The following is a 24,447-nucleotide window of genomic DNA, read 5'->3' on the forward strand; positions in this document are numbered from 1 at the left end:
TTCCTGTGCCAGAGCTGCTCCATTTACAGGGGATGAGCAGCACCATCAGCCTGTCCAGTCCCAGCGTTGTGGGCTGCTGGGTTGGGCAGGCTGCTGGTTTTTGAGCTGGGCCAGGATGGGAAGTGCAGGGTGTGTGCTGAGAGGCACGGTCCTCTCACAGCCCGTGCTTTTTCCTGCGTGGCTCAGGATTAGTGAAATGCTGTCAGTCACCAAATGGGATTTTTGGACAACTGGCTTCTTTCTGCCAGAGCACTTCTTGGCTTTGTGCATTAGGAATATTTGAAGGACAGAACGCCTTTGCTGTCTTTAGTTTGTAGAAAAAACTTGCTGCTGCTCTGTCTTTACAGCCCTTCAGCCCAGGCGTGCGTGCTGGGCTGTGTGCTGTGCTGCATCCCCCCCGGTGCGGATGCTGTGACAGTCTGAGAGCGTTTGACCTCTCGAGGAGACTGATAATGAGGGGCTGCGTGTCCTTCAGCCACGGCCAGATCTGCTCAGGGTTCTGATAAGCACAGCTCGTGAAGGCTGTGCTGCAGAGGCAGTGCTGCAGGCACGCTGCCTCGCTCTTGCCACTACCCTCTGGGTGCTGCAGACCTCCAAAAGGAGAGGTAGGCTGGGTGGCTGGGGACCTCTAACCTTGTAAAGCATCATAATTAAAAAAAAAAAAAAAATAAATCCATGCCCAGAATGTGGCTGTTGGGTTTATGCAGCCCTGAGCTGCACGATGTGCTCGCCCACTGCAGCCCCAAAAGTCAGCCCCTCGTTTAGGTGGCTGCCACCCCCTGAGGGTAAATGTTCCCCAGCTGGAGCGAGGGGATTGAAACCTCAGCGCCCTTCTGAGGGAAGGAGAAAGTTGCTCGTGGCAATTAGAAGTTAGAAGTGGCAATTAGAAGTATAGAGAGTGCAAAATGTGTTGTGTTGTAAAGCTGTTGTGAAAAAATGTTCGTGTGTTGCTTGGATAAATTCCTATAATGCTTGCTGTGATGCGTCCCAAACAGCTCCTGAGCTGCAGGAAACGTCTCTGCTCTTCCACCAAGTGCTGCTGCTGAGGCTCTGGGGGGTGCTGAGCTGCAGGTACCTCTCTCCATTTCTCACAGCACAGGGGAAACGCTCAAGCACCAGATCCCAGGACTCTGCGCAGAGACAGCCGTGGGGTTAGAGTTGTTTTTACCTCCTGGGGTCCTGCTGGGGCAGCTTTTCCCTCTCTCCTGGCCTTTCTGTAAGTAGAAATAAATTCCTGATGGCACTGATGTATTTTAACTGCTCAATCTTTTTCCCTGCCAGAGGGTAACAGCCCTTAATTTGCTGTTCCTGTCCCTTGCCTCCCCCTGCAGCTGGTGGGGTGCAGCGTGGGGAGTGAAGGCAGCCTGTGCCTGCCGGCAGCAGAGGTCAGCGGTATCAGCTGTTGATAAATACTCAGTTCACTGGCTTCAAAAACAGATGCTTAATCCCAATACGTAGCTTTTATGTCGGAATTGACATCCCAAACCTTAGCTTTGGCTTTCTTCAGCAGCTTGTGCTTCGATCCAGGTGTTAATCCCGATCAGCATGCTGTAGGCTTCGCTTACAGAGATGAAAAAAGGATTTTTGTTTCTTTTTAAGGCCCTTGAAGAGCATCGTTTCTGTTCCTGAAGGGCATGGTTTTCCACAGGGCTGAGTAAAAGCCTTGTCTTGTCGGATGGCTTTACAGAATCACAGAGTCCACCTTTACCTGCATGATGGAAGAGAAGGGAAAGGAGATTTTCTTGCCAGTTATGCCTGCTGCCTTCCCTGGATCGGATCTGCAGGGTGTGTTTTGGGTAGCACTGAGCTTTGCTTGGCTACAGCTCTGCTTATCTGTTACTGTTGGATATCAGAGAGGAGCTCAAAGACCTAAATGCAGCCCTTTTCACCTTTACCCATAGAAAGGAAGCCAGAGATGCTTTTTTTTCATTTTCCTGCTGCTGTTTTGGGACTGCCACTGGTGCACCTTGCCTCCCTGGTGGGATTGCAGCCCTTCTGCACTGTATTGGCTTCCCCTTCTCCCTAGCTCAGAGCTGCCAGCCCCTCGGTGATCCTGCTTTGGGTGCCGCCAGGTTCCTGCAGGACCACCAGGAAGCCTCTGGTGGCGTGACAAAGCTGGGCAGTACCCCTTCATCACCCAGAAACGTTTTGAAATTTATTTATGAAATCCCTTTGCTTTCTTTCAGCCCTTTACTCGAGTTTGTAAAAGCACAAACCAGCTAACAAGAACTGTAAGTTTGCTTTCAGGATAAAACCTCCAATTCCACGAAGCGGTCTAGTATATCATGGAGAAGACCCCACAGTTTCTTTTGGGGGTGCTTGTGGTTGTGTGCAGCACCCCAAGAGAGTTGGGGCAGCCTGGGATCTGCTCAGGCTCATCCTTATCTCCCCTCCCGTGCATCAGGGCTGGTCCCCTGTGCTAGCAGAGCCACCGCCTGCCCACATCCCCTAGCAGCGCCCTCCCAAATTGAATGGCACGGCTTTCAAATGGCCAAAAAAAACCCAAAAACCCAAACCAGGTTTAATTAGCATTAAAACTGGGATAATTAACTTCCTTAAGTAGAGAAAAGCAACTGAAAGAAATCAATCAAGCTGGATAAAATCCACAAACGTGGCCTTGTAGGGTGTAAAGGGCAGCAGCAGAGCTGGGTCGAGACCTTCTAATTTCTGCTGTGTGGGGCAGCAAATGGTGCCCGGCCCCTGAGGACCCCGGGGACCCCTTTCCATCACCATATTTTGGACCTGGGGGCCCTGTCTCAGGACAGGCAGTGTCACACTTCCCTCTTAGTGAATGGAAATCTATTTCAGTGTGTGCTTAGCTCAGTTGAAGCCCAAACAAGCACGGACTTTGCTTCTCGCTGTGATTTTGTAAAACAAATGCAGACCAAATGTTTCTCTCCGAGGCAGCAGGGACGGACGGCTTATTTCGGTGCGTGGCTGAGAGCTCCCTGCTCTGGCAGCTATGTGGGACTGCTGCTGGGGCTGGTTTAGCTCCTCGTCTCTCCCTTGCTAAGAGGAAAAAATAATCATCTATTTGCAGTGATCAAGCAAGATTGATGTATGCCACCAGGTCACTGGCACCTATAAAAATCATGACATGAGCAGGTACCTCGTTAAAGACCGACCCCTCTGCCTTGCTTAGCTTTTATGTGCAGAAATCTCATTTTCCTAATTTTCTCAGGGCTATCACACTTAAAGGGATGGAGAATCACATCCTTAGGTCATGTGCTGTAAAGCATCACTGTTGGCTGACTTCTTTTTTCCCCTCCCCAAAAATCCTTGGTTCATGTTGGAAACTGTCCCTATATGGAATGGGTTGCTTCGTTGCCAATTAAGAAAAAGCCCAACCTTAAGTTTGCTGAAATTAATTGTAATTAGTAATTAGTTGAAATGGGGAAATGTCGTCCTGATTAGTGAGCCTTCCTGGGCAGCCTGGGCTCATTATTGCAAGCACCAGGCTAAGAAATCAGCGCTGGGGCAACCTGCTGCTGTGTTACGCTGCCTCCCTCCTGCACGGGAGCTGCTGGAGGATTTGGGGTTTTGGGAAAGGACCTACACAGCTCAGAGTCCAAGCATCTGACCACTGCAGGGCTGACCAGAAGTTAAAGCGTGCTCTCGAGGGCATCGGTATGGGGAGAGGAGGACTTTTGGTGGCCAAAAAGCAGAAGCAGTCTGGGATAAACCTGCCCACGAGCTGCACTGATGCTTAATCAAGTCTTACTGCATTTCCTCGAGTGCTTACTGTTCAAATGACAAGCCCTGGTGGTGTCGGCATCCCGTGGCTGTTTTTACAGGGAAGCATTTAACGATAGCATCTTTAATGTACTCTGTTCTATCTTACCAACCTTCCCCTCAATCAGATTAGTTACGATTTTCTCCTCCTTTGCCAAGCTCTTTGTGTTTTGTTTGCTAGCAGCGTTGCAGACAGAAGAAGCGACCTGGTTCATGGTCCCAAATTTTTGATGCCTTCCTCCGGTGAGGTTCAAGCTTCCTTGGCTTCTGCTTGCCCTCGGGGTTGGAAGCACTTTGATTTCTGGCACCGCTGTGCCTTGTTGTGTGGCCACAGGCGTTGCACTTAATTCTTCCATGATTTGGCAGCATGCAAAATGTGCACAGTGCTTCCCTTCAGGGGGAAATTGAGACAGATTGGAGTTCGCAAGGTATTCTGATAGCTTCTGATAAAAGATAGCGTTTAAGGGTTATGCGGCTGGTTTAGGTTCTTGTTTTGATGTGTACATGATTGCAGAAGTATTCTGGTGATCTCAAAATAAATACAAATGTGTGGAGAGATCCTTTGTAACGTTGTGCTTGCAGGAACACTGCTCTGGAGGTGCCTCTGCAGACAGGAACGGAGGCTGATGCACTATTCCTAACCTGTTCTTGGTAACCCCACTATTCAGGTTTCAGTTGCCTGAGCAAACTTTCCACTTGCTGATCCTGTGTCTGGCTTCGAGGCTGACAAAAACCCGCTGCAGTCGGAGTCGGGAGCGCTCGTCAGCGTGAAATACGTGGCCGCAGCATTCCTGTGTGCTGAGTTCAACTCCAGACCTTCCAGATAACGAAGCTGGAATGGCTTTGGGTCGCCTGGGTGCTGCAGGGCTCATGCCGCATGGTTTGACAGCTGCTGTGCTGCGTTTTGGGGCTGCTCTGCTGCGTTTTGGGGCTGCTGAGCCGCAGTGCAGTTCAGCCCTCGCGACACAGGGTGGCGGTGCCAATTTAAAAGTCTGGTGGCCCAAAGCCGGGGATGGTCTCGGGTTTGGTTTGCCCTCGTCAGAGCCGTGGTGCTCTGGTGGCTCTGAATGACCTTGTTCTGTGTCTGTTTCTCCCCAAGCTTCTCCCCTCCTATCACCCAGATGGCGTTTGTGCAAGAGCTGCTGAGAAAGCCCCCGGGGAGGATTGCTGCTGGGGAGCCCCCCGAATTTCTGGCAGCGGTTAACGCACCCTCGTGCTTGGTATACACGACTTCACATCCTTCAATCCCTGGTTTTGATCTTCCTCGTCTTAAATCTGCTCTAGATGCTGCTGGCTGAGCACCCCCTGGCAAGGACTAGCTGACCACGTACTGGTACGGCCCGAACTTTGCTGCTTCAGGGGAGCGTGGGTGGGGTGGCTCGTTTCAGCCAAGCCCAGCCACAGCAGCAATCTTATTTCCCAAATGTTCTCTTGGATGCCCATCTCCCTCCGGCCTCCCTGTCATCCTGGCCTGTCTGTGTCACCCAGAGCTGTCACGTCTCCATCCACACCTTGCCCTAAAGCCCTTTCAGGCTTCACGCCAGATCAGGAACAAAATGTTTTTGATGTCTCGTAGTCATCTTCATTCCCTGTAGCTGGGGACAGCCTTTGGGCACCTATGGGCCATTTTTGTTGCTGGTTTGGCTTTGGTAAGGTTGGTTTTGATGTTGACAGAGGTCAACAGAGGTCCTTGCAGTTCTTGGCCTGGTGCTGCCTGTTCTGTTTCGTGTCTGCTGCATTCAGCTCTTGTCAGCACATCTTGCATGGGTCGTGTTTAATTTGTGCTGCTTTTGGCTAAATCGGAGCCTGACAGGGAACTCAGAGCGTGCTTTCTCCTTGCTCCTCCATCTCTTCCAGCACTGCTGACCCCATGGCCTTTTTATTTTGCCATCCTCTGCAGCTGGATGGCTTGCAGGCCTCTGCTTGGGACTGAGCAGTGCTTTACCCTCCAGCCCCATCCCATAGCCTGCCGCTCTCTCCAGGATGAAAACGTGGCAGGAGAAGAGCCCCTACAGGCTTACAGGAGCAGCTGGACTCAGCTAAGTTAGGGTCATTCATCAGGCTGTGGCCACACAGCCCGGAGGAGCTGGAGAACATCTACACGATCTCTCTCAAGCCTAAATCTATCTGGCTGGGAAAGGCTGAGCCAGCCTGTGCAAATCAGCACTGTGCAAGAATTACTGACAAAAGGGCCTCCCACTGCTTTTATTTCATCTGTTTGTGGTGGTCACTCGAAGCAATCCTCCTTGTAAGCCTTTTTGTAGGGCTGGGGAGAATCTGAGTGACTGACTCCCTCTGTAGGAAACCAGCGGGATGCCTGGTTCAGGGAAAAAAAAAATATAGGGTGGTGTTTACGCAAGGTTTAAGGGGGCTGATTTTATGTCTGTGAGCTGTTCTTCAGCTGAATTATAGCATGTCTGTAGGCAAGTCGTTGGGTACTTGTGATATCCACCTCTGTGTAGCTCTTCCTTGTGTTAGAACTGTAATGTTCTTGGTTAATTAGGGTCGCATAAGTGCCTGAAGTACTGGAGGTGATGTGCTTTCACTCTGGGAAATTACTTCCCAGTGTTTGGACGTCTTCTGGTATTTTTGTTGTAGTGATCTGTTATGGTTGAGGCACGAATATGTGCCATGAATACATACCAGAATAAGCAGAACTACGTCTCCTGGCTCCTTGTTGCTTCCCTCCCAAGCGTTTAAAGCCTAATATTAGCTTCTTTCCCTCCAGCTGAGACCCAGGGATCGTAGCTGTGTGCACAAAGAAACTGCAGGAAACCTGAGGCTCACAACAGCCCCCAAAATGGGACAGGTTTTGTGCTCAGCTCCCTGTCACCACAGGAGGTGGGATGAGAAGGGGAAGGGATGCCTGCAGCAGTTACCAGCCCACTTTGGTGGTGCCTCTCTTATGGTCCTTGTTGCAAGATATTACAGTAGTGGTGATAATCCTGGAATCGTTAGGCTGAGCACCTGGTCCAACTATTGCCCTACAACCAATATTACCCACTAAATAATGTCCCTAAGATGGCCTTAAGCAAGTTTAAAGCTGTCCATGACGCCTCTGGGTTCCATCTCTAAGGGTACCTGGGCTTGGACATCTTCCTAATATATTTGACGAAGGTGTGGGACTCTCAGAGGTGTTGAGTTCCTACAAATCCCATGAAGGCAGATGCTCCAGGGGAGCAGAAGAGCCTGAGGGTGAACAGATTTTGTGCCTTGCCTGCTGCTGGACACTGCATGGGCAGTGTAAAAGCTCTTCTCAGAGTTGCTGCGTTTGGGAAGAAGAGGAAGAAGTAAAACAGAATGAAGGGCAGGACCCTGGTGTGAGAGGTGCTGCGGGATTCCCTTGCTACCCCGTGTCTGGAAGATCACAGAATCATGAAGGTTGGAAGAGACCTTCAGGATCAGCTGAACAGTCTTTAAAAACAACTCGTTCTTAAGTGGCAAAATGCAGGAAGACCTCAGACTTGTGGAAACAAAACCAGAAGCAAACCAGAGGTTGTTCATCAGTGCTTTGTGCAGGAACTGTGAACTGCAGGGCTGCTGCTGCTGTCAGAGGCATTAGAGGAAGTAAAAAGAATGGAAAAAAAAGAGTTACCTGAACAAATCAGTCTTCATTTCTGGTTGCTGTCTTGCAATTATGAGTACCGGCCTCCTTGAGGAGCAGAAGCTGGCATAGTATAGATGTAATGGTTGGCGTGGCGTTGGGCATGGTCACTCCTGTAATTTGGGCTCTTGCTGCCTGGGGGGTTGCTCCTGGCAGTTAGGTAGGAAAGGAATAAAATGTTCAAGTTGGTTCACCTCCTTCTTCTTTTCCCCTGGGAGCTGTCCTGTCTGGACCTTTAGAGGGAGATTTTTCTTTGTCTCCTAGATTTCACATTAAACTATTTTATGGGGTTTGAAAGGATATAGCCATTACAATACCAGAGTGATTTGAAGTGTTTATATATATGTGTGTATATATATATTTACATATATTATTATATTATTTATACATATTATTATACATGTATGTGTATATATATATTTGGGTAAAGAAAAGGCATGGCATTGCTGACTGACCACTTGGTGGAAAACACTCCCAGAATTGCAGACTACCTGAGCTTGGCAAGGATCTCTGGAGATTTTCTAGTCCTGTCCCTTGCTCAAGCAGTGTCACCCAGAGTGAGTCGCTCAGGACCGTGTCCAGGTGGGTTTTAGGTGTCTTCAGGGATGGAGACAGCTTAACATCTATAGGGTAACCTGTTTCAGTGTTTCAGCACCATCATAGTAACAGCTCTGTCTGTGCTTTTAATTAAAAAAACAAATCTTCAGTGGAATTTCTTGTGTGTTTTTGCTCTCGGTGCCTCTTGTCTGGCCACTGGGCACCACTGGGAAGAGTCTGGCCCTGCCTTTCCTGCCACCCATCAGATGTGTGCTCTCCAGAGGCTCCATGTGGCTGTCGAAGAGGTGACCTTCATTGTCCCCAGCACCAGCCCCGGGGGACACACCACTGCACGTGGTCATCGTCATCGCGTTGCACAATATTTGAGCCAGCAGCGCCTGCTCTGTTCTCCTTGGGGTTAGCTGTGGAGCTCTGTTGGGTGAGGAGAAGACTGGACGCACCCTGTTACGTGGCAAGATGTATTCCAGTGTGCGCTCTGTGACACATCTGTATGTCACAGGCTGTGAATTTTCACTCTTGTGCCTATGTTGAGCAAGACGACACGTCTGGGTAGGGTACGTAGCGCTGAGCAGGGGCCAGCTTGGAAGCATCCAGCTGGAGAGGGAAAATCCACGGCTTCCCTGCTGGTGTCTGCCACGGGCTCTGGAAGCACGCAGACAAGTGCTGTGCCTCTGGTCTGTGCTGAATTCATTTGGTTTGGGATTGCAGTCATCGTGCTGTCGGGCTTTTCTGCCCTTCCTGCACGAAGCAGCTCCTTGGTACCTGATGTGGGTGATACGGGTGTGGGTGGTTCTTTAAAAATATATCTATTTATGGGATGTACTTGCGTCTAGTAATTAAATTGCTTCTCCATCTTCCTTCTGAATAAGCCAGGTGGAGAGGTCTCAAAGCATCATGCCGTGTCCAAGGCACTTTTTCTAGCCAGTGATCTTCTGTAGTCACCTTTAGGCATGTTCTGGGACTCGTGCCCCTCTGGGATTTGCACGTTCACTGCTCTGGAGCTGGTATTTCCTTCGTGTGAGTTCCCAAATAAAGGTAACCCACCGTGCAGCGGGTTAAGATCTGCTTTCCCCCTTCAGAAGTCATCAGAGCGAGAATCAGCCGGAGCCGGAGCTTCGTGCCCCGTTACGAGCAGCACATCTGATGGCCATCTCCTCCCCGAGCCCGAGCGCGTCCCCTCGGCCCAGCCTCAGCCTGCTCGAGGCTCGACGTGCCACAACGCCGCAGCACAAGGGAGGTTGGAACATTTGTGGTGGCTCGGAGTCCACATCCTCCGCTGCTTGTGGCTTTGTGTCTGCCCCCTGATTTCGACACTTCTCCCAACAATAGTACATGTGGTGGAAACGTTGGGGGACTTCCTGCGAGCGAGCGCGACGAGGGTGTATCGTTAGATTTCCTCCTCTCCAAATTGTGTTGTTTACAGGCGCTGTAAGGATGATTCATCTCCCTCTTAATGTCAACCAGCTTGGACGGGGCGAAATTTATCTCACTGGGTTCTCGCTAGCATTCCTACCCTACACATGGTGCGAATCAAGTGTCCTCCCAACTTGAAAGAGCTTGAGAGAGCCGGGCCTGCTGACGCATCGCTTTTGTTCTTGGGGGAATTGTTTCCATTGTGCTCGCAGAAGAAGGAGGGAGGTCGAAAGCTCTGCTCGTGGCCAGTTCTCTCCATCTTCGCCTCAGCTGGGGGCGTTCGTGCTTGCTCTGGCTGCTCTGCCTTGCCTGGCTTGGGGTCGCTCCTTACGCTTCCTGGCTCGTCTGGAGGCTGAGCGCTAATTTGTTCAAGCTCTCCCTCTCCGTGTCTTTTATCGTCTGAGAGTCGTTCTTTAATAGGGACATTATAGCCGAGTTGTTCCATTATATTTTTCAATTAGGGTAATTATTCCTCGTTTCCTTCGGAGTCTTGCTGGCACAGAACAGCTATATCCTACCCCGGAGACGGCTGTGGCTTTATGGTGGCTCCGTTTTTCCACTAACGTATAGTCCCAAAGTCTTTGTTGTCAGAAATGAACACTCAAGGAGGCTTTAGAGCATTTTATAACCAAAGACCTGATCTTGTAGAAATGAAGGAAATGGGAATTTGTCTGTTGCCGTCAGTGAAAGTGGAGTTGGGTTCTTTGAAGTCCTTCTAAAAAAAAAAAACAAAACCAAAAGGCTTTCCTAGCCAGAGACACCATTTCTTCCAGCTTCGGGACGTCGTACAGCGTTGGCTAAGGTCAGGTGCTTTCCAAACAGCTTCAGCTATTCAGCTCAGACCCTATTAAAAATAAAAAAAGGTGGGGGGAAGCTACAGGGAACCTCAAGAAGCTGCTCATCCTCTCCCTGTCTGAGGAGGTCCAGGAGCGAATGTGTCCGACCTGTCCCCGCTGGACGTTTTTCTGACTTGTTCTTAGAAATGATGACTTTAACGAGGTCCTATAGCGTGCCTAGATGTTCGGTTTTGGTTTTCTGCCACTCGTGCAGTTAGAAAGCTTTGTCTAATGTTTAACCTAATTCTCCTGGGCAATTTAAGCCCATTACTATTGCTCCTCTCTCCAATAGGCAGAAATATTTTCGTGGGAATGTCAGCCTGGGCCTCCTCTGGTAGTCGTACATCCCAAACACTGCTGCCTCTTAATCCAGCTTCCCTCCCCGAGGATGTTGCTGTTACTGCCTCATGTCCTCCAGATGAGTTTGCCAGAGGAGGCATCTCTAGTTAGAAAGAGGACGGGCTTTCGCTTGCAGCCCTGCAGCTCAGAAGTGAGCAGCAGCTCGGGGCTGAGGCTGAGATCCGTGGGGAAGGAGGGGTTTGCTCACCCCAAACTCAGCCTTTGAGTCCCAGAACCTCAACCCTGGATGCCAGGGGTTTAAGGCAGGGTTAGTGCCTCCTGTACGGAGCTCTCTAGAGGGGTTTCAGCTCAGCAAGGCTAGCTAAGCTTGTTCTGGTTTTATATATATATATTTTTTTGTGTTTAGGTCTCGGGCACTAACAGATACACCTTGAGCTCTGTGTGTGGGGTCTGCTCTCAAAGCTGCCAGACCCTAGGCTGCTGTTTCACATCTATATTTAGGCAGCTGAATCCTACATGTTCCCTAATCTGCGAGCTGCACGTGAGTTTTAGGAAGCAATTGTTGTAAATGAGAGAGAGCCTCTTGCTCAGCCTGCGCTGATGGGAGAAACGGGCAGCAAGATGCTCACCTCTGGCAGAAGCTGTGCGAGGTTTCCTCCTGGGAGCCACTTGTGTGATTAATCTGGTTTGATTACACTGATATAAGTTAAAGAAACTTTTCAGGCTTCTTTTCTAAAGCGCTTTCACTCCTGCAGGGTGCTGGTGGGGCAGGAGAGGCTGCAGCAGGAGGGCAGGAGTGTTAACGGGACCGGAGCAGGAGCTTTCCCCTGGCAGAGCTGCATGCAGAGCTGCTGCTGCAAGCTGGGAACGTCTCAACACGATAAAATGGCAGTGGAGGGCTCCTTCAGCTCCCGCCTGAGTTTATTCAGGCCTTGGGTTGATCTGGCACACTCCTCTGTGAGCCAAGAGGGGCTGGAGCTGGCCCTGCTGAGCACCGCCAGCCTCCAGGCTGCCCGTGCCAAGAGCTGTTTGTGCTCGGTGCCTCCTGAGGTGGAGCTGAGGCTGCTTTTGGGCATCAAGGACCAGGCGTGAGTTCACCAGCACGGCTGCCCTGGTCCTTTGGAGAGGTGCTGGTGCGAGTGTGGATGTTCTCCATCACCCTGCTGTCGATTCGAGTGCGCCTTGTATGGTTTTCTAATGCAGTGCTTTTAATATCGGGCACGTCTCGGGGATTTGTTGTGCCTCTGCTGGATGTTATGACAACACTGCTTCACAGCAGAAACGAGGGCCCGAGTCCTAGAGCCAAGAATGCACGCACACAACCAAAATCGCCTTGTTTAAACAATGCATAAGACAACAAAATGAACTTTGTTAGCAGGGGGAAGAAAACTTTTATTGGGCAATAACACAGCAAGCATAGACATTAACATTTTTCTGTGGTAATCTAATCTGCTTTTATAGATGTAATGACTCAAATACTAATCCTGTAAAGTTTATTTAAAAAAAAAAAAAGATATTTTGTTATCAGTAACTTTATTTGTGGATGCTTTGGAAGCGTGCCTCTCATCCTCATTGTCGAGTGTCTCCCTTTCCTGTGCTGCTGGTAGGGTAAATAACCAGTGGGAGGCCAGCGGCATCCAGTCGACAGAACGTGCTTTTCTCCAGAATCCTCTTCCTGGTGATGGAGATGGCCTTCATCTCGCCAAGCTTTGGGTGTGGGATGTGGCCAAACTGCCATCGTTTTTGTGTGCACGGCTTTGAGTGTGATAAATAGCTTCCACATGGAGGGGTGAGAGGGAATTAGAAGGGGATAACTTGCACCTGCACCGCACGCTGGCACAGCCGTGGATGTACAGCAGGACTAGCGAGGTGCTCCCAGTGTCTCAGTTCTTGCTGCCTGGCTCTGCTTTATCCCAAATGAGATGGCGTTCAGCCCAGTAGAGGCTTTTTAGGGTGGTTTGTGCCTCGTACCTTGTCCCAGGGCCTGGGTCTGCAAGCTTCTCAGCACTGTGTGGATGATGGGAGTCAGTAGGATCTTCTGTTCCATGAACACAGTGGCTGATTTCAGGTGTGAATAGACATTATGTGTGATGCCATAGGCCATACCTAAAATACATTTTCCAAAAGACAAGGTTTCTGCATGTTAATAATAACTACTTTGCTCCCATACAATGATTTTTGTCTGCTTTTCTGATCTTCCACCCACATGCTGCCTGGCACCTGCCCTGCTCTTTTGCCAGGGTGGCTTCCTGGGCACGTCAGTGCTGGATGCCTCTCTGTCTGCCTCATAAAGCTTGTTATTAATTCGGTGTGTCCTCATTCTGCTTGTCCTTCAAATCAAAGCCCAATTCTTTCTGCTCTTCTTCCCAGGCCAATAAATAAGGTGCCGTGCTGGTGACTGCCATCCCGCAGAAGCTCCTTCTTCCCTCTGGTCCTGTTCTACCCCTGCTGCTGCTTTCGCCTTTCCTAGGTCTCTGCCTCGTGTGCACTTTCACCCATGTTCACCTTTGCAGCTTCTGGTCGTGCTCTCAGTCTCTCGAGGTCTTTGGCTGCTGCTTTCCAGCAGGCTCGTGGCCGCCCTCGCTTCGGCGCTACCACCGTATTTCGAAAGTACAGCTTGTATTATACTTTCCAATTTACTAATAAAACCGCTGAAGAAAACCAGGCTCGGAAGAAATTCATGTGGAAGCACTGTTGAAAAGCCCCTTCTGGTTGAGCCCAGTCATTGACAAGCAACTTCGCCTTCAGAATGGTTTTTGAGTGGGGTGCGCGTGTGGTTTATGGTAATTTCTGCACAGTGCTCTGAGGGCTACAGCTGCCAGGGCTGTGCCTTGCCCAAATCAAGGTACACGTGGGCAGCTCCCCCTGCTATTAAACCGGTTATCCTGTCAGATAATAGTGGTGCTTTTCAGGTTTGCTTTGTTCCCTACTCCAGGACCTTGCCATAATGGGATATTGCTAATAGTTTGATGAATTTTACAGTGATTGAAAGGGTTTTGGTTGTAGACTGAAAATAGGGTTAAGGGGTAAAATTCATTGTGGGTCTAGATAGGAAAAATGCATGTGGGAATGCTTCCTAAACTACAATATGAAAGGTATTTATGATTAAATGTTTCATACTTTACCAAAAAAAGAAAAGAAAAAGGAATTGCTTCTTCCTCCATATTCATGATATAAATGTGAGCCTATGGGGGTGATAAGGGAAAACAGTGGATTTAATCTCCATTTAACTACCAGAATTAAAGCCAGAAGTGGATTCCCCACTTGATCTTCAGCTGAAATACCCCGGGTGCAGCCCGGTGAGTGGGATTTTGGCCGAGTTTTTGTGGGTGCCGTGGCTGCGCACAGACCTCGTGCCGCATGAGGCTTCAGGCCGTGCTGCTAGGCGGTACGGAGCAGGTATTAGTCCTGCAAACTTTCCTTGACCTCTTTTCTGTGGAGTTGTTGCACCACTCTTGCTTCTTTTTCTGCATTGCTCAGTAGTTAATTTGTTTATTATAAAAGTTAGAATAAGATTAAACAAACTGCTAATGCTTTTATGTAGCTTAATGAGAAGAAAATGTTTCTGAGGGACTAAAACCACTACAGAAGTTTAAAGGGGGGGGGAAATTGAAGTCCACAGCAGACTCAGGAATTTGTTCCATTTATTAATTGAAAACAAAAGCGAGTCACTTCTGTTCCACTGTCCCCAGAATGTCCTCCTTGCATTGTTCCAGATCTCTTTCATTTTGCCCCCAGAGATTTCCCTCCTCTGTACTTTCAGCTGAATTTATTTAGGTTACTTTTTGAGTCCCTGTCCTACAGGCAACGGGTTGGGGATGAAGCTGCAGGATCAGCCTCGTGGCTGCTCCTTCTGAACTGCCTCAAGTCCTTTTCTTCACCAGCTGAGCGGGAGACGGAGGAAGGCCCTGCAGAGCCCGTTCCTAAAGATTTCCTACCATTAATTTATATACATTCAATAATTTGAAGCTTCTTGGGTGTTCCTCCAGCATGTACGTGGTGTCTGGCCTACAAAGTGTTTCGGGGAGTGGGTTTGTAGCTGAGCTTCACAGGGTCCCAGGACATGGGGGCAGGCAGGGTCCCTGTCCCCACAGCTCCCCAGAGCTCAGGCTGGGCCCGCGGCCTCCAAGCCTGCCCCTCATCGCTTTTACAGTCCCCTCTTGGGCATTATTCCCCAAATTTCTGCTTTTTTCCCCACGTTTTGGGGGATCCCTGCCTGTGGCGTGTTGGGCTTTTTGGTGTGGGGCGGGTGGGTTGCCCCCATTTTGGGGACGGGCCCTGCAGGACGGGCACCCCGGCCTCGTGGAGGCATTGCCTGTGAGAGCTTTCCTGGAAAGATTTTTCCAGTTGACCTTTTGCAAAAACAACAGCAAAAAAAAAACTGGTGTGGATTTTTAATGAATGCAGGAATTGTGAAACTTGAACAATACAATCCAAGAACTTTTAAAAGTCCTCTTAATGGTTTTGTTTAGCAAGCGTATTTGAAAAATGTAAACCAGACAGATCTGTCAATGAGCGTCGTCTTCAGTCGGAGAGTTACGGCCTGCTCGGCTCTGAGATAAGTGCCTGTGGGACAGGCCCCTCGTCCTCAGACTTTTTTAATCAAAAGGCTTTTTTTTTGTGGGGGAGGCTCGTTACTGAAGCGATGTGACCAGCAATTTTTTATATCAGAGAAAAAAAAAAGCAGCCTCAAGGTTCGTTTTCTGTAGCGTTGTCACAAGGCCTTGTTTATTCGTGACCAAAAGGACAAATAGCCCAAACCTATTCCCCTTTTAATTCTTGTTGTCCTTGCTTTGTGTTTTGTGTTGTGTGCCCTTGTGATTGCTACTGGGTACGAACACACATAGGGCAGATCTCTTTTTGTAGGAACTTGTTTGTGGATCACCTAATGGCTGTGGATTTGGTAGTCGCTTGAGGACAATTAACTGAAGATCCCGATCTGGCTATAATTAGCGTTTGAATTGGAAAAGATGTTTTTAGGAGCAAAGCCTTGGTGCAGGACAGCCTTCCAAAGGTGCTGCCACGGCTCTGGGAGCTTCAGAAGTGGACTTCTACTGGGGCTGGGGAACCAGAAATGGTGGCTTTAGGGTCTGGGACCTCAGGGGTGGTGTGGAGTGGTTTGTCCTTGCACTGAGACCTGCGTCGTTTCCTTTGAGAGCAGTCACCACCAAGCCCCTGTGTCCTGCGTGTGTGATGATGCTCGATACAGAGCACAAACCCGGCATCCTACAGGTTTGGAGCTGACATCGGTGGAGGCACGGCCCTTCTCTCTGGGACTCGCTTGGCTGTCACCCTTTATTCCCATCTTCTAAGAGAGGATGGGAGTGCAGGATGCTGGCTTTACGTTGAAGACAGGTTTGTGTGTGAATAGGAGACCTCAAAAGGCAGCCTACAGAGTTTAAATATAAGCTTAGGGCTGACCCAGAGATGGGTTTTGTATTGCTGCCTGTCACCAGCTTTTTTTTTTGACCCCAGAGTTTGGCTTCGGGGTGGGAATGGCTTCGGTCGTGGGACCTTTGTGACTTAGGCTGGCCACGTGCAAAGGAAATTTCGCCTAGAGTTTGTAAGTCTTTAAGTCATTTATTTATTTTTTTCCAAAGAGAGATGCCTTTGTAAATTCTGGCAGTATTTTTTCATGCAAACACATTTATATGACACCCATAATTACTGTTAAACTTGTGCTTGAATGAAAGCACCACTCGTCTAGCTGCATTTGGTTGTTATATATGAATTGTGCTCTCTGAGTTTAACTTCTGAGAGCAGAGAGAGGTGCCTCTGAGCTTCTCGAGCCATGCTGTGGAGGGGCTGTGCAGCGCTAGATGGCACTCTGCCTCCAGCTTTCATGGTCACCAGCAAAACTCTGCTTTCTGCACAGAAAACCCGCTAGCATCATACTGTGGAATCATTGATAAAACTTTAGGAAGTTGATTTTTTCACCTCTGTTCCAAGGTAGAAGCCGGTTGGTGCTGCAGGAGGCAGTGCTGTCACCTCTGCTCCTGGTGACTTTTTTTTTTTTACATTGAGTTTTAAACAGGCTTACAAGGATTTGGCATTTTTGTCTTTTCTCTGAGAATGGTTTACTGAAATTGTATAATTGGAATTGCTTCAATTATACAACTGGGCAGGGTTAACGAATGGTCATTCAATAATTTTCCTCCAGCTTTTGTCCTGTCCCAGTATTTTTTTTGTATAACGTTGAGACCGTTGTGGATTGCAGGGTGGGATTCCCCAACGTGACCTGCAGGCACAGATCTCACCTGAAAGTCACATCAGGTGCAGAACGTTGAGTGGGATTCATCTAGTGGTGGTTCTTTCTGAGGTATGACTTGTGCTGCTGCAAAAGGTGAATGTTTTTTGTTTATTTGTTTCTTACACCTGGCTACAGCTGTGTCATTCCCCACCTTTCATCTCTAATTGCTGTGTGGAGCCCGGCGTGTAATTATTTCACCCTTACTTTTTGAAGCAGGACAACCTCGGGTTTCATAAAGCTCGCTGTGCACTTTGTTTCTCATACTAGAGAGAATTTGGGTCTATCAGTTAGCATTGCTCCTCGAAATAATAAAACTTCACAGCTCAAAATCTGAGAATACAATACAGAAAACCTCCTGAACAACTCCCAGAACCCTACACCCCATTTCAGGTGTGACGTTGTCCCTCTGCTTTCTGCACTAACGTGAGGCTTGTGCCATGGTCCCTTCCTCTGCAGACAGGAGAGTTGCACTCTAGGCGGTGTCACAAAACTTGTGGAAATAATCTTTGCTGGACAGCGAGCATTGGTAATGCACAGAGTGAAAAATGTTAGGACACGACAATTCAAACTTCTCTTACCAGTTATGTGGAATTTAACAAAACAAGAAGGATGACTTTATTTCTTTTTCCCTGAATTTAACAGTGGTTTTGCTTGGTGGTCCCAAAGGCTGCCTGGTACCTGCAGTATGCACAGCGTGCACGTACCTTGTGTTGGGGTATCCCCATCGGTTTGGGTGGCTTTCAGTTTTGTTGGGCTTTCAGCAGCAGGGCTAACTGTGCTGTTCAAATTTGGAGGTAGGAAAGGGGGTGGATTTTGGAAGTTGTAGAGCTGATAGTTCTCCATTGCAGCTTTTCCCCTTGAATCCTCAAGAACACCCAGAGAATACTGCATACAATAGCACATAGTGGTCAGAGGTGGCTAAGCTCAAAGCTAGAGCACAGAAACTTCATCTTAGAGGATTCTGACCTTGTCTGGCCATGTTGTGATCTCTGAGGGAACATTGAGCTGGTGTTTGACAAGTTTGGGGATGGGGAGGAAGGCTGGAATAGAAGGATTTTCAAACCTGACTTTGGTGCCTGGCAAGTAAAAGGTTTTCTTTTGGTTTTTAGAAGTTGTATTCTGGATATTTCTTTCAAGTAATTACGCTAATGGGTATTGGAACCCTGACTCACGGTGGCATCTTCTTTTTAGGTCTGTTTATGATGGAGAGGAGCACGGTCGGTTCATGGAGAAATTGGAAGCACGGATCAGAAATCATGATCGGGAGATCGAGAAAATGTGCAACTTCCATTACCAGGGCTTTGTGGACTCCATCACGGAGCTGCTGAAAGTTAGGGGAGAAGCTCAAAAACTGAAGGTAAGAGAAAGCCACCTGAATCCCATGGCTCTAGGTTGGACAAGGAGACCTCTAGAGGTCCCCGACAACCTCAGCCATTCTGTGATTGACCAAAAGAATGTCTCCTTTTGTCCAGAGCATCTTTCCTCCGTCTGGGAAAAACAAAAACAAACCCCAGCAATCTTCATTGTTTCTTCCTGTAATGATCAGTTGGTCATTTAGAGTTCAACAATTATTTTGGCAAACTGGAATGCTGTGGTACGTTAGCTTTAATCTTCCTTGCGATTCTGTCTGTTCTGCATTAGGAAACACATGCTTCTCCTGGTGCACCTTAGACCAATTTCTTACGCAAAAATAAGCTCTACAGGCTGAAGCACGTCTGGTATAACAGCATCTACTCCAGTGCCCTGTATGACACCAAATTCTCGTTACAGATAGCATTGCATCAGAGTCAGAGCTACGAAAAGACCTGATGCAGAGCTGAGGTTAGTCAGGAGATGTCTGCCCAGCGTTGGCAAGTGAGATATTTAAAAAGCAAACGGACATCAGAGCATTCTAAGGTATTCAGAGAAAGCAGGAACAGAAATGAAAAATAAGTCATCAGTAGATGGTGAAACACTGTTTGTACAAACACAGAGCTTGATTCCTTTTCTGTGGCATCTCCAGGTGTGGTTGGCTTAGCTAGAAAATAAAATGGCTAGAGCCAGGAATGGAGAAGGCAAAATAGTTATGGCTAGGGATGGATTTTCTAAATGTTGTGGCTCTTGAAGATGTGCAAAAAGATCAGAGAAAGGTGGGTTTTTACGTATTTTTTGAAAGAACGTGCTCAGCGTTGTGTGGAAAAAGTCTAGAGGTGCAGGGGTCAAGTGGGCTTGCAGTTTAGGCTTGGCTGGTGTGCCTTAAAATATGAATATCACACAATTTGGGGCATATGAGAAAGCTTAGCAGGGACTTGATGAGCCTCAGAGATTAGAGAGCCTCCTTCTGTCTCATGCAAAAGTTAGAATGGGGCAGAGAAAGATGATGTGTGTGCCTCTTCCGTTCTTTTCTGCAGCACCAAGGTGTGACCTTGATTTAAAAACCGAAATCAACTTCCTGGAACAATCACTTAGTGAAGGGGATTGAGTTGGGTGGCACTCAAAAAGAATTCTGTCTCTGGAGACCAGCACAAGTCTTCCTGTGGAGTCTGACCCATTGAGAAGGACCTTTTTGGGCATGTAGAAGTGTGGGGGACTATTCAATGGGCATTAGAGAAGATGAAGTCATAAGTAAGAGGAAAAAATCTCAGAAAAGCAAACTTTCTGGAAAAGAAAACAAAAACAAAAACAAAAACTCTACCTTCACTGTGCTAACTCTTGCTTTTCACACATTTATTTATTCATTTAAAGCTACCTCTGGCATTTCCAAGCTTGCTTCGGGATTAACACAAGGCCTTGATCCCCCAAGTGCTGGCAGGAGCACCTTTCCAGGGGTGTTCCCTGACACCAGAAGCACCCTGAGTATCACAGCGGCATTTTCCACCAAGAGAATTCATCCAGCGGTTGATTGCAGGATGAGGCCATTGGAAATACCATGAAAGAAGATTTTTAAAGCCATTGTTTCTAGCCAAGAATTCCACATTGTTTGTTTGCAAAGGCTCGTTGCTGTTTCCCATTCTCCAAACAGCTACTTTGTTGGTGGCGCACTGTGAAGTCCATCTCTACCCTCAGGATCTCTCTTGATTTCCATTACTATGTGATCTATAAAACGGCACATGGGAAAAATATACACAGAAGCTTATTTGAGAAACATTGAGCCCTCTTTGTAAGGCTTTCCCCGGGGAATCATCCATGGGTCCAGTGGCGAGAGCGTGTTTTGTTCCAGCTATTCATTCTGTATTTGATCTCGCTCTTTTTCTCAATAGCACTGCTCTTTGAACGTACGTACAGCCAGCTAGGAAACAAACGCCCGCCGTGTTGCATCTCCAGGATGTATCTGCAGCCGTGTGCTTTTAGCTTTTGGGCATCCTCTGTAATGTCACACTTGCAGAAATATCAACGTTTGTTGTTTTAAGAGTGCAGGCTGTGAGCTAGATGCATTGCATCCCCTCCCTCATGTGTACCACAGCTGCTGTCTTCTCTTTTCATTGCAGTGCTGCATCTCAGGTGGCCCCAAAGCAGGCAAAACCCTGATCAGGACTGTTGTGGTCAGCCTTTCTGCTCTCCTTTCTGCTCCTCCTGGCCCTGTGAAGGGCTAGCTCTGAATTAACTGGGAGCTTGAGCTTTTAGCTCTGCAGGTGAGCTCCTCCGCAGTGCATTTCTGCACTAGGAAGCTTCGTGTTGCTTTCCAAGGATGCTGGGTCACTGCTTGGGAATCAGTATATGAGTTTAAAAATAAAAATAAAAATAAAAATAAAAATAAAAATAAAAATAAAAATAAAAATAAGGTAAGTTAGTTGGGAACACATAGGACACATTTTCAAAAAGGCATCTATCTTATTTTGGGTGATAATTTTTTGTTAAACCAAAAGTTCTGCATTTCCTTACTCTTTTCTTTTTTTTTAACTATGACTTTACTAAGGCAGTCCTCTTTACTTTTAACTACTTACGTGGTTTCAAAGGAAAACCTTTTTGCTTTGCTTTTTTACATGTTGTGTGTCTTAAAGGTTCTCATATCTTCTACTACACAACAACTTTCATCCTCATGAGGAAATCAGCTTTTGGATACTGACTCTCCTCAGTCCCAGTTCTCCTCCCACTGGGTCTTGCAAGCCGTGTACCAGTCCAGTTCCTCCATCTTAGAAAGGTTCCAGTGGAATTTAAGAGCAAAGATAAATTATGCGTTAGGATGGTTCAACTTGGGAAACGTGACTGGAGGTGTGAAAGGGAACAGATCCCAGAGACACAGGGCTGGTGCCAACCTCAGCCAGCTCTGGAGGGTCAATTTAAGGAAGTTCTGCTTCAGCTGTGTTGTTCCTGATAGATTTTTGTCTGACCTAATGGTAGTCCTCCCTCCGAGTAGTCCTGCCCTTCCTTCTCAAGGAAACCCAAGTTGTGTGGTTAAAAACGTTTTTTTTTCAGGTCTACAACGTTTTGACCTACCAGGCACAACAGAGATCATCCCTTCTTGTTTCTGCAGCAGTCTCCTGTAACGTGGAGGCTGCAGGATGGTTCTTTTCTGGTCTTGTCTGTAAGATAAGTAGCCCCAGTCCTTCCTAGTGGGTTGTGCTTTCTGGGCACCTCACTGCTTTCACTTTGCTACTGTGAAGTCTTTCCAGTTGGTGGCTTCTTTCTTATTTTTTTTATTTTTATTTTTTTATTTTTCATTATAACAGCATGGTTTTTGAACTGGAGCAGGCAATCAGTCACCAGCGAAATGTTGTAGAAGGCTTGTTTCAGGGGTGCTGTACAATTCTGTCCGTGCACACTCATCTGATGCTCTCTGTGTAGCAGCACAGCTCGGACTGATTCTCAGTTTGACTCACTGTGCTCGCCGGGCCCTTTCTCAGAGCTGCTGCCCAGTTGGCCTGTTTTATGCAGCCGATTACCTCTGCCCGAGCTGAGTGCTCCACACCTGCCACTACTGAACAGCGATTAAAAAAAGGCTCTTCTTGGAGAAACCATCTGCGAGTCCAATCTTATCTCCTAGCGTTCACGGTACTGCTGTGCTCAGCTGTAAAATCTACGAAGCTAAGAGTCAGGGAAAAAGAAAATGAATGGGGAGCAATCTTTATTGCTTACAGCACTCAGATTAAGGCGGATCTAATAAAACAGAGGCAGGTGGTGTAAAGCAAAGGGAAGCTCACCTTCCCTATGTGAACCCAGGGGGTGGCTGTGACCTAAAAACGCAGCGGCCGTGCAGTGGGGTCCCGCAGGGGTTGGATAAAGGAAGAGAAGGTGGCTGTGGTGGTGGGTAACTAACCCGATCCTTGGCTGCTCCCTCCAGATTGGGAAGTTTGGGGCTGACTGGAAGGATTGCTCTGCAGTAATCCAGGAAAAGGACGTGGAAAGCCAGGGTAGGCGGGGGTTGGAAGCGGGGATGCAGCCGCGTGGGGTCAGACCGCTGCCCTTCGCATCCATTCCCGGGATTCCTCGCCAGCGCCCTTTGCTCTCCTCTCTCATCACTCTGACACTCTCTAAACGATAGCAGAGCGCCGTCTGAAAGCCCCCAAACAAAAACCCTGCTCAGTACCACATGTTCCACGTGCAGATGAATGAACTAACAACTTGAGCATCCCCTGAGCCCCTTCCGTGATCCCCTCGTCTCGTCCTCCACATGTGCCCACCTGTTTTCAGCCCCCCCCTTGCCGGGCGTCTGTCTTAGATTATCAAATCTCCTCATCTGAACAGCTTCAGTGTGCCTGCAGAGGGTCTCTGTAAATAATCACCTATTTCTTCTCACTGTGTGGACGTAGATTTTGAGAACAAACTGAAGCACAACCCCCTGCCTCCCAAAAACTGTGTGCCAGGGCAGAAAACATCCTTACGTTTGGCCTTAGCTGGGATTGATGTGTAATTTTAACAGAAGACTAGTGCAGCCTTGGCATCGTTTTAGGAGCGGTTTTGAATTACCCTACATGGGTTCCTTTTTCCTGGTGGGATTTTCAGGATATAAGAAAATAAAATTATCTTTGGAAGAGATGCTCCGCTCCTGCTCGTAAAATCTCAATACATCATAAAGGAAATGAGCAGTTTTTGCGCGGGGCAGGCAGCCAGGAGAGCCCAAGCTACTGCAGAAGAGGGAGCAATGTGATGCAGATGCTGGAGTGAAATTGTGTGCGGGGAGGTGGTGGGATGACTCCTCCGCATCCCTCGTGGTAAGCTCAGCACCAGCACGGCCGGCGTTAAGCACAAAAGGAGAGGGCCACGAGGCAGGATGGCTTTGCTCGTTGAAGCAGCACCAAGCTCTCCATGTGAGACCTCCTGCTGAAATTTGGACCGGTTTGGAGCAGCGTTATTCCTCAATATCTTCCAGCAGTTGGCAGGGATCAGATTGGATCCTGAATCAGTTTTATTCCTATTAATGCAAAACTTCCCTCCTCTCCGAAACGTTTGCCTTGTGGTGTGCTGAAAAAAAGAGAAGGGATGGCGGTTATCTTCTGGACCCACCTTGAAACTTTTTGTGCTTTGGCTGTGCTGCCACTCCATGCACCATCCGTGTTCTGTTGGGTATTTGGAGAATAATTTTCATGGACACCTTCGCTGGTGATGAATTCGTTCAAAATTCCTGGCTGCTGTAGGTGGTGGCAGCCAGGGGCTGTGCAGTACCTGCTGCCAGCTGGTGGCTGTCTGAAAGCTTTCACAGGGAGAAATCAGGACAAGTTGGTAGCATTTACCAAGTCTTGTAATGGAAACAGAGCTCTTAATTTGGTTTGTGGGATCTTGGGCTCCTGAATATACTCTGAGAGCTCCTTATCACAATTCCTGCAGTTGTCTTATCTCTGTTACCAATTTTTGTGTGTAGAACGAACAGAACTCCCCAAAACACACCTGAACTGCTTCATAAACCCTGATGATGCCCCTTGAAGTCCAGCAGCAGTTTCCACACTCCAGTAGGTTCGAGCAGAACGAGAAACCTCCGAGACATCTTACAAGGATGAGGCTGGAAATTGAAATTCCCAACTTGAATGGCTATAAAAAGAGAATTTTATGGGGGGGGGGGCAAAGTAGTTTTATGACATGTTAGTCTTGCACTGACATGAGGCACCTGAACTCTGCGCAGTTATTCTCTGGTGGTATTTATCTTTATAATTGGCTGTTTTTGTTAAAAACCTGAAGGTGGGCATGTTTACTTGACCGTTTGTGTATTTTTCAGCCATCCCAGCTGGTCTCTCTAAGATGCTATCTCTGTTTACAAACCTCCTCCTGTCTGAACTTGAACGAGTATTCAGAAGAATTCCCAAAGTCATCTTTCTGCTTGTTGTCTAAATAACGTGTGAGCTGCTTATTTTCTGGCCTGATGAGTTTGAAATGCAGCTTTGTTCTCTGGGTTTTCACCGAGACAGATGATGCACAGGTCTTAAGGGGGCTGAAGTGCTGGGATCTTGATCGTCCAGGGAAGCTGCGGGCTCGCAGAGTGGGAGATGTTTGAACTGAGCCCTAGCTTGATAGGGTAACACAGAAAGATGGTTGAGTAAAGAAAATAAGTGATCCTTTAAAATAAACCAATAAATAAAGATATGGGAGACGGGGGGAGGCATCTGCTGGGAGATGCGTGTGAAGGTTTATAAGGAAATGTTTGAGCTTCATAGGTAAAGCCCCCACTGGAGACTTTTTTTGGTCCTTGCTGTGATATTAATGAGTTAAAGGCTAATTATAACCTATTTGGTGTTGGGTAGGGGAGATTTCTTTCCAGGAGGTGATTTCTGTCCTACCACTTACATAAAATAGTGTTTAAGAGGAGAACTCTCATGTACAAGACTTGGTCCATCGGCACTGCA

The 24,447-nt window shown here is 48.0% G+C and overlaps 1 protein-coding gene across 4 annotated transcripts in view; it reads left to right on the forward strand.

Moving 5' to 3' along the window:
* Window positions 1-24,447, forward strand: part of EXOC6B (exocyst complex component 6B) — a 273,231-nt gene that overhangs the window by 21,205 nt on the left and 227,579 nt on the right. For all 4 annotated transcript variants that reach the window (XM_084286237.1, XM_084286238.1, XM_084286239.1 and 1 more), the window contains exon 2: window positions 17,885-18,050. In XM_084286237.1, the coding sequence (XP_084142363.1) occupies window positions 17,885-18,050 (166 nt within the window). The remainder of the gene's footprint in view (window positions 1-17,884; window positions 18,051-24,447) is intronic.

Source organism: Netta rufina, assembly GCF_964035555.1.
Source record: "Netta rufina genome assembly, chromosome: 4".
Taxonomy (NCBI): domain Eukaryota; kingdom Metazoa; phylum Chordata; class Aves; order Anseriformes; family Anatidae; genus Netta; species Netta rufina.